This window comes from Drosophila kikkawai, chromosome 3L, assembly GCF_030179895.1.
Source record: "Drosophila kikkawai strain 14028-0561.14 chromosome 3L, DkikHiC1v2, whole genome shotgun sequence".
In the NCBI taxonomy this organism is placed as follows: domain Eukaryota; kingdom Metazoa; phylum Arthropoda; class Insecta; order Diptera; family Drosophilidae; genus Drosophila; species Drosophila kikkawai.
Window position 1 is genome coordinate 19,508,915 of NC_091730.1, and position 16,275 is coordinate 19,525,189.

Genomic DNA, 16,275 nt, shown 5'->3' on the forward strand with positions numbered 1-16,275 from the left:
GGCCGCCGACGTAGCCGTCGCCCAAAAATATTCGTGCTGCTCTATTATTTGTTGATGTTCGCGCAGAGATTTGTCATTTCTTTCATGCTCGCTTGCACACATCAATCGCCAGGTGAGGCGGTGGGGCATTCGGGGGCTAAGACACAAAAAGCACAAAATAATAACAAAAAGCACACTCGCAGGAAAATAGAAGAAAAAGGTGGCCAACGGAATGTGGAACATTTTGAGTTATGCGAATCGGCAGTGCAGAGATAGGTTTGGCATGGTAGAAGTCAGGTAGAGGGGAGATTTCATGTTTTAAGAAATGGAGGGATTCTATGGAGTGTTATTATAAGTAACAAAAACACTTTGCTTTCTTAAATATATAGTTTACAAAAATATACATAATTTTTTGTATGAAGGAAATTAATGGAAAAAAAAACAAACAAAAGAAAGCAAATATACCCGTTATTTGTTTGATTTAAAAATGTAACTGGCACAAACTTGTTGCGAAAATAATTGAATCAAAGCGCTGGTCATACTTTTTATCGATTAATTGTTAACACGTTCCTGATGCATAAAAAGCAAGCTCAATTTTTCAAAATAACCAAGAAAAGATACCTTAATTATTCCAAGATTACAAGTAGGGCTTAGGAGTTAGTACATTTAGCTAATGCTTAATCCAAAATGTATTAATTTGTATTCGCTGAACTTTTGTGACGTCACATTCGTTTCCTATCGATATGTCTTCAGCGTCACCTTCTCCAACTCACTGCTTTAAGTCCTTCTCAATCGCACTCTCTCTCGCCGTCTGTGTTTCTTGCAAACTTTTTTTTATACGAAATTTACCGCAAATGCCTGGAAATAAGAATACAAAAACTGTGAAAGCCGTCAGTACGGCGACAAACACACGCAAAAAGCCCATCAAGCTTAGTCTGACCGATTTCCACGCGCTTCTAGATCAGAAAAAAACTCCGGAAAATGTCCAAAAGATGAATCCAGTAAATGGCACCGCAGAGTCGCAAATTTGGCAAAGCGGCCGAACTCGTTGTCGTGGCAGTTTTTGCGACAGGAATCTCGGTGTTCCGGAGCACCGGAATCCAGTTACCCAGGTGGAAAGAAGTCTGGTAGAAGCCCGTCAAACTCCGAAGAAGTCGAAGGATACAGCAAATGGCTTCAGCGAAGTTCCCAAAGAAGCCAAGAGTAGCTCTACTAAAGCATCCAAACATTCCGGAGAGCCAACAAAGAACGGACATTCGGAGAAGTCCAAAGTAGTACCTAAAAATCACAAGTTCCCCAAGAATGGACTCTCAGCAATTCCGGGAAATTCGGAAACCAATGGATGTCTTAATAACTCGGCAATTACTATACTAAAAAGACCCAATCAGCTTGATTCTAAACGTGGCCGTCCCAAAACCCAAGTGCGATCCTGCCCAAGGATTCCCACGCCTCCGAGGGATGTACCGCCAGAGCTGAAGCCTGTGGATTGCATGACCTCGGCTGACTTCCGGCATGACTACGGCGCCCATCTGGAAAATATGCGAAGCCGGCTCAAGTGCCAAGATCACATGCGCTTCTTTGCGGAAGCCATCCAGAAGAATCAGCATCTCTTCAAGGGTAGCAGCATTCTGGTGCTCTGTTGCGGTCCCGGAACCCTGGCCCTTATGGCCGCCAAGGCTGGCGCGAGAAGGGTTTACGCCGTAGACTATTCCAAGGTCACTAGCTATACGAAGTTGGTGGTGCAAGAGAATCGCATGGAGAATATCATCGAGGTGATTCAAGGTCGCATAGCCGCCATAAGGCTGCCCCAGAAGGTCGATGGCATCCTATGCAACTGGATGGGCCACTGTCTCCTATTTGAGTCAGAGATCCTAGAGGTCCTGGAGGCACGCGATCGCTGGCTGAAGGAAGATGGCTTTATACTGCCCGATCTGGGTTCGCTGTATCTCGTGGGCTCCGAGGAGCGAATGCTGAAGAACGATCGCTGCAATTGGTGGCTAAGTGTCTACGGATTCAACATGAACGCCATGCGTCGGTATGCCCTGGCCGAGCCCCGCTATGCCAAGACTACCGGAAAACAGCTCCTGACTCTGGCCCATCCCATACTAGGCCTGGACTTGAATACGGTCAAAAAGGAGGATCTGTTTATAGATCATCCCATAAGGCTTCAGGTCAAAAAACAGGGTTATCTGGAGTGCTTCCTGCTCTACTTCGATGTGGAGTTTAGTCGCTCCCACACCCCCGTCAAGATGAGTTGCAATCCCTGTATGAGAATTCCCTACAAATCCCTCTGGCAGCAAACCGTACTCTTTGTGGAAAAAGCATTTGTGATGCGCCCCAATCGCCACTATATGGGAAAGCTGAAGTTCAAGCCCCTGCGGCCGGGCAGTCTCAAGGAAATGGAAATTCTGATAGAGTTTTACGGGTGTGAGAACTTCGACGACGACTGGTACGGTGGCTATTGCGATCGTTTGGTGACCAAGCGGTGGCTCATGCTAGAGCACTTTCAGACTGTCGATGAGGTGGCCAGTTGCCAGGATGAACTAGTGGAAATTTAGGTGTTTTTTCTAGATATCTTATCTTTATTACTTATCTTTATCACTAGTTTATAACTATTTATATGCCTTGAAAGATTTCTAATTGATTTTTTTGTTATCCTTGCAGATGCTATCGGTACAGACGGCCGGCTGCGCGGGAATGGAGCGGCTCGGCGTTCCGACCCGCACATCTTTAAGCACACCACCCGATGATAGGTGAGTGTCAAAAACACTTAAATATTTCTCATTTATAAATTACTTACATACTGATTATTTAACAGGGATCAATTTAGATGTAGAATGCGCGTAGATGCGCTCCAGGCATGTGAGCTTCTGGCTGTACGTGGCGAGACTGTGATTCGTGGCGCCGCCGGCAACAATCAGCATCATCAACTCCAGCAACAGCAGCAGCAGCAACACCATCTCCATCACAGCAACAAGCAACAACATTCCCACCATCAGCAACAACGCATGACAACTCCAAGCACGCACAACTCCGGCGGAGCAGGAGGAGGAGGAGGAGACCACCATCAGCAACAGCAGCTGAGCAGCAGCAGCAGCAACAACAACAATAGTATTAGCAGTAATGTGGCGCGAGGCGGCATTGAAGCCACCACCCTCAAGTACGGCAACACCGGCAGTGGGAGCGGTAGCGGTTGCTACAAGGGCGACTGCGGCAACTCCTCAACCGGATCCTCTTGCAGTTCGCTGCAAAGCCACAGCAATGACCACCACCAACATTACCAGTACCAGCTGCAGCAGCAGCAGACGCCTCGCTGTCCCCATCACGTACCACTGCCGGACAGCGAGTACGGACAGGATCGCCATCTGCAGATCAGGAGCAGCTATCAGGTGGGTAACCCAAAAAATGTAAATTTAATTAGCAAACTAATGATTCCCTTTTATACATTCTGTGCAGCAATCGGAGATCACCAGGTCGTACACCAAACCGCCGCCCAACAAGACGGTGCGGGATGTGCCCGAGCAGATCTCGGCGGGCGGCTGCGGCATCTCCAGCTCCAGCTACCGCCTCACCACGCTCCAGGCCGCCTCCTCCACGTACTCGCCCACGGGTGCCTCTGTGTCCGCCTCCTCATCGTCCAGCAAGTCCAAGCCGAATGCCATTAGCAAGTTCTTCTCGCGGATCAGTTCGCCCAAATCACCGCCAAGCTGTCCGCTGTCCTCAGTCGCCTCTGCCTCTGCCTCCTCCGCGTCCTCCGTATCCATGTCATCGTCTGCCTCTTCGCTGGCTTCCTCCGCCTGCGTGTCCACCTCATCGTCGGCCTCCTCGCTGGCCGCTGTGCCTCTGGCCACGCTTCCAGTGTCGAATGCCTCGCTCCTGAAGAGTACGGCCTGTGGCTATGGCACCAATCCCAGTGCAACGCATATCTACGCAGGACTGGGACCCAGCACGCAGCTGCTGACTAGCTTAGGAGCCGGAGTTGGAGGAGGAGCGCCAACGGGAACGCCTAGCGGGAATTGCAGTCCGGAGAGAATACCCACACCGCCGCTGTCTGTCTCCGTGCCAATTGGTGCTGGCCTGCAGCCGCTGAGGACAAGCGGAAGCAGCAGCAGCACCGCCAGCTTACCCGCCGCCACCGAGACGACGCCAGCCACTCAGTCTTCCTTCTCCGCTGGAGCGACGGGGGATCTCCTCCCGCTGACCACGATGAGCCGCAATAATTCCAACTCTAGCATGATGAGCTGCCACTGCAGCTGCAATAGCCGAAATTGCAGCCACTGTGCGGCCAACTCATAACTGAGCTCGTGTTAAGTTTAAAACTACAATTAAAATATATATCGGGGATGCTGCAGGAGCCGCAAGAGATTTCCAAGGCGGAGAGGGATCACTGGCTCTGCTGGAAATATACAGAACTAAGAGATGAGTGCAACTTATAGATAGATCGTTTTCGGGAGCTGGTGATGTCCCCATTGCTTGTAAAATCTCCAACATCCCCAACATATATATATTTATATATCTACGGCATATATTTTTTTTTATGTTAGCCTATGTTTAAACTATTATGTTAAAGTTTAACAGATTTATTTTGTGTAGGTCTGTCGCCAACTTTTGCGCTGGTACGAAAAGACTGTTTATTAGTCAGAATTTAATTTGTAAATGGAATTAAAAGTAGAGAAGGAACGACGGTTAGAGAATGAGTTTGGGGGAAAGGAAAGGAGAAGAGAAGACATAGCTGCGCTGCCGCCTTTAAGCACTCACCAACAACATAGACCATAGAAGAGGTTCATTTAGTTCTTGTAACATCATTTCCATTCGCCACAAGAATTTCTATTTTTTTTTTTGTATAAATTAAGGAGAAGCAGACACTAAAATACCCAAAAATTTGAAAAACAAAACGGCAAGAGGAATGAAAGAAAGTAATAACGAAAATAAGTGAATATGTAATGTAATTTTATGAATGAATATTGTATACACACACACATTTTAGTTTGAATAACGCTAGTTTCTAACGAAAAGCCACTCTTAACTATACTCTATCCCTCTACCCTCTGTCCCCCTATTATTATTATTATAATTATTATTATTCTTATGCATGGCCCATGTGCTGGAACACACGAAACACACCACACACACACAATTTTTAGTTCAATTGAAATTTGTATTTGTATATTTGCTAACGGAATTACAATGTAAAAACAAAAAAAAAAAAAACAAACAAAAAATGAAATGAAATCTATGTAAACCAAATTGTAGAGAAATTTATTGTTTTTATTTATTTTATTGCTTTTCTCCCTTTGTGGATTTTCTGCTGGCCTAAATCGGGAAATTTTCGAAAGGAAACAACTTGAAAATGAAGTTGGTTTAGGCAACTTCAAGAATATTTTTCATTTAAATTTCCCGCCAATCGAACTGACATTTCAAACTTGCATGATCGCGCTGGTACAATTTATCGATAAATTTCCAGTGTTGAAACGATAATTTGTTCCGATTAGAAATTCAAGACCTAAATTCAGTTATAAATTATTTCTGAAAATGTTCAATCCTTTTAAGCGAATAGACTTTTGTGTGTTTAGTTTAGAGAAAAATAAAACAATTTAACAAATCAAGCCCACTGCAATGTAAATTCTAAGCACAAGTAATACATTTTAGATCATTTTGGTAATTATAAATATAATTAGAGATCTCACCCGTTTTTTTTATCCCGACAAATGTATAACATGTCGTTTCTAAACAAATCAAATTCTTAATACAATTTAAATTAAAAAAAAAAAAATATCAAAGAAATTATGAAAGGAAAATGGTTTCAAGAACTTACGATCCATTAAATCAAATTTAAACCACATTTAACCAACAATTTAGAGGGAAAAACTAGGAAAATATGACGATAACGAATTCAGAATAAAGCAAAAATAAAACAAAACAAACTTTACTAAGCCAACAAGTCCTACAAGCCTACATTTTAAACACATACGATATATAGCGGATATAGCTCGATGTCTATGGATCAACGGATACTTAAAGTAATGAAACCGGAAATAGCCCGAAATGTCACAGATCAGCAAACAGGAGACAATGATTAACTAAATAAAACGAGTAGAAATTATTTAATTAAATAGGTATAAACGAATTAAGTCCAGCTAAAATATCGAAGCGAGCTCGAAAATGATAAACGAAGGAGGAGACACGAAATCGTTGAATCAGCTACACATATTTACACATTTATACAAATAATTATATTCTTAAATATAATTTACGTAAACAGGCCTAATTTCAACTACCTCCAAAACTGTTTTTTAAATTAAACAATTAAATTCTAAACGAAGATCAAGTCTACGAATTGTGTTTAGCCAAAACTAAACGGTAACTAAGTAAATCAAATGATAAAACAAAAGGATATGATTAAATTATAGTAAATCAACTGATTGAATTACAATTTTTGAGGAAATTCAAGCCGATCGATCGATTAATTCAGACAACAAATCAACAATCATTGACAAGTAATTAATTTTACACTTTATATATACGATATATAATATATATATATATAACGATATGCTATCTCTGTACATTTAAATCGAGAATACAAATCGAAGCGCACACGAGCTGCGTTTTGAAAATGCGAAGCCGTCGACTGATATTTATAACAAAAGATAAATATATATGAATAAAGTAAAGATCACAAGGAAATCACCCGCGAGATTCATTTGTAAATACACCGCGAATGCAGGACAATGCGTAGAGGAGCATTATGTTAATGTAAGCCCTAACTCCCACTACTCCTCCGATCAGAACCCATCCGAGATCATAATCCACCATCCCCCCTCACAATCCCGTCCTTACGAAATCGAACTGAAGGTTCGATCCCGATCTCCCGCTGCATAAATTGCACCCACACACTAGCGAAATTTTTTAAACGCGCATTAAGCCAGACGTCTAAAACATAATAAATCTATATATAAATCGATATATATATATCTGAATACATATATATATTAAATGAATACCAATTATTGTTGTTGTCTCTTAAAAACAAAAAAACAAATCCAAAAAACCATGAAAACCAAAGTGGAGAAAAAACGAAAGCAAATTTAAAATATATTTCCAAAATATATAGAATATAAACTTTGAAAGCCAAAAATACCCTACCAACTTTGTTTCTTTTAAAGAGGTCGTAAGCCATACTGATTTCTGTAAGCCTGGTACTCAAAATGGGAAAGGGGAAGACAATTTGCTCTGGGATTTGGTCTCAATCAACTCATTTCTCAGTACAAATTTATCAAATATCTGATTTTAAATACCAGGCGCTCAGAATGCAGCAGTTACCGATCTTCTGCTCTTGCTCTCCCACAATCCACAGTACCAATGACGTCGATAGTACTGCTCTCTCTGAGTAAGATAGATGTGTTCCCTTTCTAGCAAATGGGGGCACAAATAACATCCACAGTTCTCTAGATAAGAGCACCAAAGTCTCTCCCGCAATCCACAATACCACTGACGTCAACATCGTTGGCCTGGTACTTAACATGAGAAAGGAGAACCAATTTCACTGGAATATGGTACCAATTTGGACTCTTCCCATTATAAATAAATATATCACATCCTGATTGCTTGTACCAGGCGCTCAGAATGAAGATTTTAATGGCGATTCGGAATATATATTACTCTACTTTTATGTTCATAACCATCTACGCATTGATGTTTACAACGGTATTTCTCCTCCTCTAGTTCAAAGTGAAAAAGAAGCAAATATGCTTGGTAACCGAATAAAAATCTGGAAATAGAACTGTTCAAGTGTTGATTGACGTTTATAAGCTTATATCTCCATTTAGCTTTGCCCGACTGATTAGCCCATATCAACGTCAAAAAGAAGGGCTTTCCTATGATGTATCATACTCACCTCCGCTCCCTTAATTTTGTTCTATCTGAAAAGTCGAGAGGTGACACAGAAATATGTCCCATAAATTAATCACCAAGCCAGAGAACTCAACAATTTTTTCAACATCATGCTCCAGTGAATCACAAACTGTCTTTAGATTTCTCCGAAGATAGAAAGCCACTCCATGTCAACACATGCTCATCAATTTGCATTAATGAGTTGCACAAATCCAGGCAGCGTTATAAGGCAGCGTCTACACAGTGGGTCGCCTTGAAAGACGGTGAAATTCTCACGTATTCCTTATCACAGAAACAACTCATCAGACAGATTGTGGAAATAAAACAGCAAATAGTAATTCACCGAAATAGGCGAGCAAGTTGCGGGAAGCGACGAGGCGCGAGTACAACCGATCGGAGCGATATTTGCACTATTGATAAGTGGTTAAACATAAGCAAAGGTTTGCCATAGGCACGCGTCCAGTGCTTCCAGGTCCGTCCAACCATTAACAGCTCCAAAAAAAAGGGAAATCCAGAGCAAACTTATCGCCAAATTTACAACAGCCATTCAGAGTAGACGCTGGCACCGGAAATCTATAAGGCAATCGTGATATCAGTCAATCAATCAATCAATCCGTCCAATCATGTCGCAGCTGTACGATCTCACGGAGGTGGCCCAGCAGAATGGCAAGAACGGCAAGCCCTGCTGGCTGATCATCAAGGGAAACGTGTACGATGTCACCAAGTTCCTTAACGAACATCCTGGCGGTAACGATGTCCTCCTCGAATATGGCGGCAAGGATGCCTCTAAGGCATTCAAGCAAGCTGGTCACTCTAGCGATGCCGAAAAGGATCTGAAGAACTACAAAATTGGTGAAATAAATCCAGCAGCGCCGCCCATTCAGGTCCAGCCTACTGCCTTGCCCGCCAAGAGCCCGACGGAAAACCCAATATCCGGCGATCCACAGCCGGCCAAGAAGAGCTCCGGTGGTTTCCTTTGCTGCTGCTAGAAACCACTTCGTCTTGTGTTCTATAATTGATTTATTAACATAATAGGCTCAGGTCGTTATTAATTTAGTGTAATTAATTTGTAACTAGGGTAGGTTCATCTCTCGCATACTCATCGTGTCCATACAAAACTAGCCTAAGAAGATCAACTCTGCTTACCTCGCGATCTGAATAAATTGCAAACAATTCCGGCGGAGCAACTCCGCCAAATATTAATCGTACAAAAATTAAACTAACTCCGACCACTGCTAATCCCTTGGCTCCTCGGCATCCGCCGGCGGATCACTATGGTTGCTCGCTTGGAACACTCCGCAGGCAGTGTCAAAGTATTCCATTGCAAAGCTCGTCACATTCACCGTGTGGTTTCTCAGGTAATGATAGAATCTACTGGATTTCCGCTCCTGCCCGGCTCGCTCCCTTTCGCTGCGGCAAATGGAGCGTAAGTTGGGTTCAAAGTCCAGCGCCTTGGCGGAGGCGGAACGCATAATGCCGTTGCCCAGATACTCGCAAATTGTCACTCTGGAAAAGAAATCAAAAGGATCTTGTTATTACTGTTACAAAGTTTAGTAAATTATGAAAAACCAATTATAATTATAATTTAATAATTATTAAATAAAAAATGCAAATTTGTCAAGTGATTTCACTCGGAAATAGTTAAAACTTTAGGTTTTAGGTTTTCTGTCGGACACTTTTATGAATGATTGTGCTTTTATGACAGCTAAACGATCGGTCATTCCCACAATATGCCTTTAAAAAGTGTGATATGCAAAAAGGAAAACCACTTTATATGACTGCCAGACGATAAAAAAAAGTCCAGACTTCCTTTTACCATCCATTATTTTTATGACAGCTATATAGAATGATATGAATAAAATGCCAACATATTTTCAACTGTGGTTAAAGAGATCGGAGTTACTAAAATGCACCAAAGAGTTTAAGAAAAATCGATTTAAAAATGTTTTTGAATTATCAAAACCAAATAATGTTATGCTATGTATAAATATATATCTTTTCTATATATTTTCTGTTAGTTTTGGGTATAGAGACTTCGGCGTGCCGAAGTTAGCTCCCCTTATTGTTGCATATTCCCTTCTATTACCTTTGTGCCGGCTTGTCGAACAGGTTGTATGGACACTCCTTGGCCGCCAGTCCGGTTTGGAGAGCCTGCTCCACCAGCAGGTGGGCCATGTCCTCCGACAGATGCCACTGCAAGCGATCGCTGCAATCCCGGCTAGAGTCCATCAGTGCCGCCACCGAAATATTGTCATAGAAAGCAGCCAACGTGGCGAGGGGTGATGATGAGGTGTTGGTGGCGCTGCTCAGCCAGGCCTTCTTTGGTGAGCGGGACTTTCGCTTGGCAGTGTTTCTACCACCTCCAGGTGGTTGTGGCTCCTTTAGGAGCGGGGAATTGGATATAAGATCGTTGAGATTCAAGCGAAGCAGCCCAAAGTCCACGGGAAAGGGTATCCGGTGCAGAATATTCTGTGGACTGGTGAAGAACTCAAACAATCGCTGATGGATGCGACTGCCATCGACGGTGGCTAGCCGGCTGTGTGAGCTCTTGCTCGGCGATCTAACGGCTGCCGTTCTTCCGCCAGTTGGATCACCACCACTTTGAATATAAAACTGCAGCTCCATCAGCGTCTTTCGCAGATTCTGTGCATTGTACAGATACAGAGAAATCAGCTCATCCAGCTCAATGGGACAGTTCTCCATCAGAGACAGAACAGCCAGGAACCTGGAGATGTTAAGGGCGTTCGGGGCTTGGAAATGGATCTGATTCTGTTGCATCAGACGCTGCAGATGCGCGCTATTTGGATCGGTGGCCACCACAATCACAGGTCTCTTGGAACTGGCTGCCAAGGTATAAATGGCATCCGTAAATCCAGCATCCATGTTGTCAAAGACAATGTCTGCATCTTCTATAAGAATCAGGGACTTGCGCTCCTCCGACGGAGGTTCCACGACCTTGGCTTTGGCTTTTAGGCCGCTCTTTTGCAACTTTTGGAGCAACTGCTGCGAGGATCCACTGCCCGCCGCCTTGCTATCCTTTCTGATTTGATGCGACTGCGTGGCTTCTTGGAGCTCTTGGATCAGCTTCTTTCCCGTCCGCTTCATTCCCGCATTGATCTCCAGCACATTGAAGTTCATGTCGTTCGCCAGGGCGAAGACAGCATTGGTTTTGCCACTGGATGAGGGTCCCACCAGCACCATTGTGTTGCTATTAACACCCACAGAGCTCGAATCGTTGCCAAAATCAAAGGTAGAGTCATCCATGGTCTGCGAGTTGCGATTACTGCCACCTGAACCGCTCCAGCTGGCCAGGAATTCTCGGAGCTCCTGAACAGGCGTTAGGTTCACCAGAACCTGCTCGAACAGCAGCGGTTTGTACTTTTCGGTGAAGAGCAGCTCGCCATTGGGAGCCGAGGAGGGCGGCTTAGCCTCCTCATCATTCTGGTCCAGGGATCGCTGCTCCATCGATCGGCGCGACCGGCGTGTAACCACAAATGATTCACCCACTTGCTGCGTATCGTCTGAACTGTCAATGGCGCTAAAGTGACGATACTTTTCCCGCATCTGATTGTAGCACTTGAAGGTGGGAAAGCGGTCAAAGTCGTTCTTCCAGAGCTTCACGAATCCTCGCTTGTTCTCCAGCTGGGGCAGAATGGCGTAGTCACGCTTGGCGCTAGAGTTTCTACTGGACGTAAAATCTGATGGAAGACAGCTGGTGAAGCCACTCGTCTTTGTGCGACGTTTGCTTGTCATAGACGATGAGGTGTTAGTAGTGATTCCCGTGCTTTCATCCTCCTCCCTCAAGGCAAAGGGTAAAACCAGAGGTTCATCGTCCGCTACATAACTCTCATAGCCAACGTGCGACACTCGGGGAAACACCTCATAGCTCTCCTCGTACATTTGCTCGTGGTTCTTCTGCCGGATTTGCTCCTGTCGGATTTTATCTGGAACTCCGGACTGCAGGAAAGCCTGGCGAGCCTTCAGGACCGAGGGATCCGGACTTGGCTTTGGCAACTGCCGTACAAAAAGCGGCGCGAGTTTCTTTGGCGTGGAAGCCGGATTACTGCTGTCCAGATCAATGATCTCCACAGATTCATCGGCCTTTTGGACTTTCCCCTTGGCAGCCGTTTTGGCGGGACTCGTCTCCAGATCGTAATCGTAGCGTGCCTTGCCAGCACAGGAGCGGCGTGGTCGCCCCGATGGCGTTGATTCCACACCCACATTAGGCGTCTCCTGCTGGCTTTTCCTCCGCTGCGTTCTTCGTTTTGGCGTATCCATAGGAGGAGTATCTATCGCAATGGTATGCTTTTCGATTATCTCCTTGGGTGATTCCACCTTGGCAAAGTAACCCAGCAGGCTGTCTCGCTTTTTGGTGGGCGAAGACAGCTTGGCGAGGAACTCCTCTGTTTCTGGATCTGGCTTTTTGGTTTCTACGCTGATCACCGGAGCTGCATCCACGGAGCTGAGACGGCGACTGCGTGGCCTGCCTCTACGTTTGACCGCTGGTTCAGTGGGCGCTGATGAAGGAGCCGAGACCTCTTTCTGGTCAGCCTTGGTTAGCATTTTCTTCAATCTAAGGGATGTGAATATTTATTATTTGTTTTTTAAGATTCCTAAGTCTTTATAAAGCTTTATTTTTTAAGGCAAAGACAACAATATTTGTCGTTCCTCGTTTCCCATCCCCTTAACCTCCAAACACGTGCCGCTTTCTACGTGGGCTAACCCTTAAATCCATTCACAAACTCACCTCTTGGCCCTTTGTTCCATTTGCAGTTCGATAAACTCCCCGCGGGCTTCGTCCGCGAGCCTCCGCTTAGCGCCGCCCTTGCGCTCATTCCACTCTTGGAGCAGCTGCTTCCGCTTCGTTTGCGGCGTGGCACCGCCGCCGCTTCCCTCGTCCTCCTGATCAGCGGGTGACTCGACGCCGCCTTCGTTTACGCCGATGGAGCGATTGCGGGCATTCATCATGAACTCGAAGACATTGGTGGCTGGCTTGGACTTAGCGGACGCTGAAGTCTGGACCTGAGAGGCTGACACGTTCTCCGGCTTGCCGGCCTTGGCAAAGTGCTTCATGATGCTCTGGTGATCAGCCACGGGTGTACTGCACTTGAGGGGACTGGAGCGCCGCTTGCCGTTCTTCAAGCCATTTTCCTGCGAGGACTTCTCCCGCAGCGGCTGCGGCTTCTCCTTGTCCGGCTTCGAGTCTTTGTGGGGCTTCTCCTGACTTCCACTTTCCGCGAGGAGAGCGGCTCTGCGCTTCTCCTCGCGCTTCCGCTTGTGCTTCTCGCGATGCTTCTGCTTCACCGAGTGCAGTACCTCCTCCATGTTCTGGAGGATCAGCTTGGACTTGGCGCTGGGCGGTGCACGGAGCACGAACGGGGATGAGGGCTCTACCGGATCCGTGCCGGCATTTCTCGGTGGCGTTCCTGGGGGACTACTCGCAGTGGCAATGTGCTCGCTTGTAAGACAATTTACATCGGTCATTTTCTGCGATCGCTTCTGGGTTTGTTCTTTCTACTTTTAGTACATGTTTTTGTTGGGTGTGTGTGCGTGAGTGTGTTTGGTGTCTTTTGTGGGTTTCTTTTTGTTTTTTTCTAAGTGTTGAAGCGTCGGGATTGTACGAAATAATACAGATTTATACTTAAGCCAAAACTCAAAAGATCGCAACTATCAGGCGGGGGAACGCAAGTGTCAAAAGCAAAATAATACAATAATAGAGGGTGAGATCTACCTTCGCTGCGATTCTTTCGTTTCGATTCTGGATTTTGATACACTCTCGCTAGCCTCCCACACGCACACACACTGCCGCAGTAGCACGAGCGCCGCCGCGTTGGTCACGTTTCTCTAGCTAACGGTACTGGAGGATCTCCAAGTGGTCACAGCATTCCGGTATCCGTATCAGGCGTTTTTAATCATTTTACTTGTGTTTTTCGGCATTAAAACGGAGAGCAAAGTGTGCTGGTCGAGAAAAAAGGCGCGAAGGAAAAGTGTTGAAAAGCGTTTATAACTTTGTGATTTACAACACTGCATGGTAAAGAAAGAGTGTGACCAGTGGAAAAGATAGTAGCTGAATGGTCATACTGTCGTCACAAGTAAATAAAAATAAAAAACTTAATTCACTATAGATTAAACAAAACTGACCAGATTCGTGACAATGTCAACCTACTACTTTGTTATTGTTGGCCACAATGATAATCCCATATTTGAGAAGGAATTCAGCACAGTGAACAAGGAGCTGCGGGTAAACAATCAGGAAAACACAAAAGAAAACCATTAAAATCCATATTATATCCCTTAGAAGGAGGACCACAGGCACCTGAGCCAATTTATTGCCCATGCCGCCCTGGACCTGGTGGACGAGCACAAATGGAAGACGGCCAACATGCAACTAAAGTCCATCGATAGATTCAATCAGTGGTTCGTCTCCGCCTTCATCACGGCCAGTCAAATCAGGTTCATCATCGTCCACGACAACAAAAATGACGAGGGCATCAAGAACTTCTTCAACGAGATGTACGACACCTACATCAAGCACTCCATGAACGCCTTTTACCGGATCAATACGCCCATCAAGTCGCCCATGTTTGAAAAGAAGTCGGAGATCTTTGGCCGAAAGTATCTGTTATCCTAAATGTGTTGCAAGTTCTTAGCAAATAAGTGTAAATATTATTAAATTTAGTGAAAACAGTAGTCAAAAATACTCTGTTTCTGCCTTAAAACAGCCCCATAAGTAATAAGTAATACTCTGGCTTACAATTTGTTTTAATTTATTTAGAAAAGCAGTCTAGGCTTAACTCTTGATGGACTTGGTTCAACTCTCCCTTTACTCGATGCGTCCTCGTATCAAATCTAAAACGATTCAACGCCCGCCTCCAGACTGGAGTAAACTACATAGATGTGTGGGATGAACAACGCATGGAATCAATTGGAAACTAAAGCAACAAAGTTATACGGAATTTGCGTGAATGGGGTGTTCGTTCAGAAATCTCTTGAGGTGAGGCTCCAACGGGGCACTGAGCACAGCTTAGTGCTTCTTGTTCTTGCCGGTGCGCTCGTATTTGCTCTTGGACTGATGCCACAGACCCAGGGGAATGGCCAGGGAGGGCAGGGTCATCACGGCGAAGGCCACCCAGTCGAAGAAGTGGGAGGAGAAGCGCTTGTTGTACTCGTTCAGGTTGACAATGCCACCCTCACCGGGCTCGGAGCTGACCGCCAGCTGGAGCTGTAACGAGATAGATAGTTTTAGAACAAGTTCACTTTTAAATCTTATCAACTCCAAACAGATAAGGGCAATGTGAGTCCCGATTATCCAAGTCCAAGATTACTACTCACCAGGTCGGACTCCTCGACGGCCTTGTAAGACACCTCGGCGGCGGTGAAGTTGAAGTAACCGAAGGCCTTGGGCCTCACCACCAGGACATGGGTGAAGTTGTTCTGGGGAGCGATCCTGTCAACCACGGCGGTGGGCTGTCCGCCCACAACCTCGAAGGCATCCGGATGGAAGCCGCTGTCTACGAGGCGCACCTTGGTGGCGGCTCCATTGCCCACATTGAAGATGGTGTAGCGCACCAACAGGTCGCTCTTCTCCACCAAATACTTGTTCAGGATCTGCTTGGAGACCAGGAGTCGGGCGCGGGTCTCGTCCTCAGACAGGCAGACGCTAAAAACGGCGCTGAGGGCGCACAGGAGAAGCAGGTGCTTGAACATCCTGCAATCACATAGAGATTAGTTCACGTTTCACTTTTTTTGTAGACGTGGAAGGGCCAAACGCGGAAGAGGGGGAGGCCGAAAAGGGAGCCTCTTTGCAATCGGTTTACTCCGTTTTTATAACATAATGGTGATCCGAAAACAAATCGATCGCAAATATTAAGCAATAATTTTGTAATTTTAGTACTTACTTGAATGTTGGCTGTTTCTTTTGCGAGTATTTTGGAACTGAATTCGGCCGCTTTCTCGTTGCTTCGTGACGTGGAACTGTCAAATCTTCGTGTGCCAGGGCTGCCCACTCCGTGAATAGAGTTGCCAACACAGCTGTCAAGGTGCACTTGAGAAGTGTCAAAAAGTGGTTTGAGAAATCGGAACAAATGTCATCAAAATAGGTGAAGAACATCGCTTAACCAACTAATTATTTAATTGCAATAATTTAAGTTATTAAAGATGATTAAATCGTTAAATATATTTAAATTTATAAATTAATTTTTGCATAAATTAATCTGATATTTATTACACAAATCCAGCGCTCTGTTGTTTTTAAACCGACTAAACTAATGTAAACAAAACTGTTTTTTTTTTTTGTTTTATTTCTGTAGCTATTGTTTAGTTAGTATTTGCTTAATATTTATTTTTCTTAGTTGGCTCTTGCTGTTTTATTGGCATATTTTCTGCGCAAAACAGCTGTTTGCC

At 44.9% G+C, this 16,275-nt stretch overlaps 6 protein-coding genes across 7 annotated transcripts in view; 4 read left to right on the forward strand and 2 right to left on the reverse strand.

Moving 5' to 3' along the window:
• Positions 1-5,226, forward strand: part of LOC108078782 (pneumococcal serine-rich repeat protein) — an 84,861-nt gene extending 79,635 nt beyond the window's left edge. Inside the window, exons 4-6 of the mRNA XM_070285081.1 lie at positions 2,644-2,732; positions 2,798-3,368; positions 3,436-5,226. Coding sequence (XP_070141182.1) covers positions 2,644-2,732; positions 2,798-3,368; positions 3,436-4,275 — 1,500 coding nt within the window. The 3' untranslated portion in view covers positions 4,276-5,226. The remainder of the gene's footprint in view (positions 1-2,643; positions 2,733-2,797; positions 3,369-3,435) is intronic.
• LOC108078781 (protein arginine N-methyltransferase 1) lies at positions 678-2,537 on the forward strand. Its single transcript, XM_017172829.3, has one exon. The coding sequence runs from the start codon at positions 723-725 to the stop codon at positions 2,535-2,537; it is 1,815 nt and encodes a 604-aa protein (XP_017028318.2). The 5' UTR covers positions 678-722.
• Positions 5,227-8,277: 3,051 nt separating the features above from the next.
• Positions 8,278-9,096, forward strand: LOC108078710 (cytochrome b5). Its single transcript, XM_017172671.3, has one exon. It carries the CDS (start codon positions 8,496-8,498, stop codon positions 8,859-8,861), a length of 366 nt encoding a protein of 121 aa, XP_017028160.1. The 5' UTR covers positions 8,278-8,495; the 3' UTR covers positions 8,862-9,096.
• On the reverse strand, positions 8,875-13,873 carry elg1 (enhanced level of genomic instability 1). Of its 2 annotated transcripts, XM_070285633.1 has the most exons (4): positions 13,604-13,873; positions 12,620-13,330; positions 9,959-12,445; positions 8,875-9,378 (listed from the first exon to the last, which is right to left on the reverse strand). In XM_070285633.1, the coding sequence occupies exons 2-4, from the start codon at positions 13,195-13,197 to the stop codon at positions 9,108-9,110; spliced, it is 3,336 nt and encodes a 1,111-aa protein (XP_070141734.1). In that variant the 5' UTR covers positions 13,198-13,330; positions 13,604-13,873; the 3' UTR covers positions 8,875-9,107. The 2 variants fall into 2 exon arrangements, with proteins under 2 accessions (XP_070141734.1, XP_070141733.1); XM_070285632.1 differs by having other exon boundaries at positions 12,620-13,873.
• A 53-nt stretch (positions 13,874-13,926) lies between these two features.
• Positions 13,927-14,570, forward strand: Trs20 (TRAPP subunit 20). The gene is made up of 2 exons (XM_017172670.3): positions 13,927-14,113; positions 14,171-14,570. Exons 1-2 carry the CDS (start codon positions 14,027-14,029, stop codon positions 14,501-14,503), a joined length of 420 nt encoding a protein of 139 aa, XP_017028159.1. The 5' UTR covers positions 13,927-14,026; the 3' UTR covers positions 14,504-14,570.
• A 52-nt stretch (positions 14,571-14,622) lies between these two features.
• Positions 14,623-15,928, reverse strand: SsRbeta (signal sequence receptor beta). The gene is made up of 3 exons (XM_017172669.2): positions 15,771-15,928; positions 15,205-15,580; positions 14,623-15,094 (listed from the first exon to the last, which is right to left on the reverse strand). Exons 2-3 carry the CDS (start codon positions 15,577-15,579, stop codon positions 14,897-14,899), a joined length of 573 nt encoding a protein of 190 aa, XP_017028158.1. The 5' UTR covers position 15,580; positions 15,771-15,928; the 3' UTR covers positions 14,623-14,896.
• Positions 15,929-16,275: the final 347 nt, after the last annotated feature.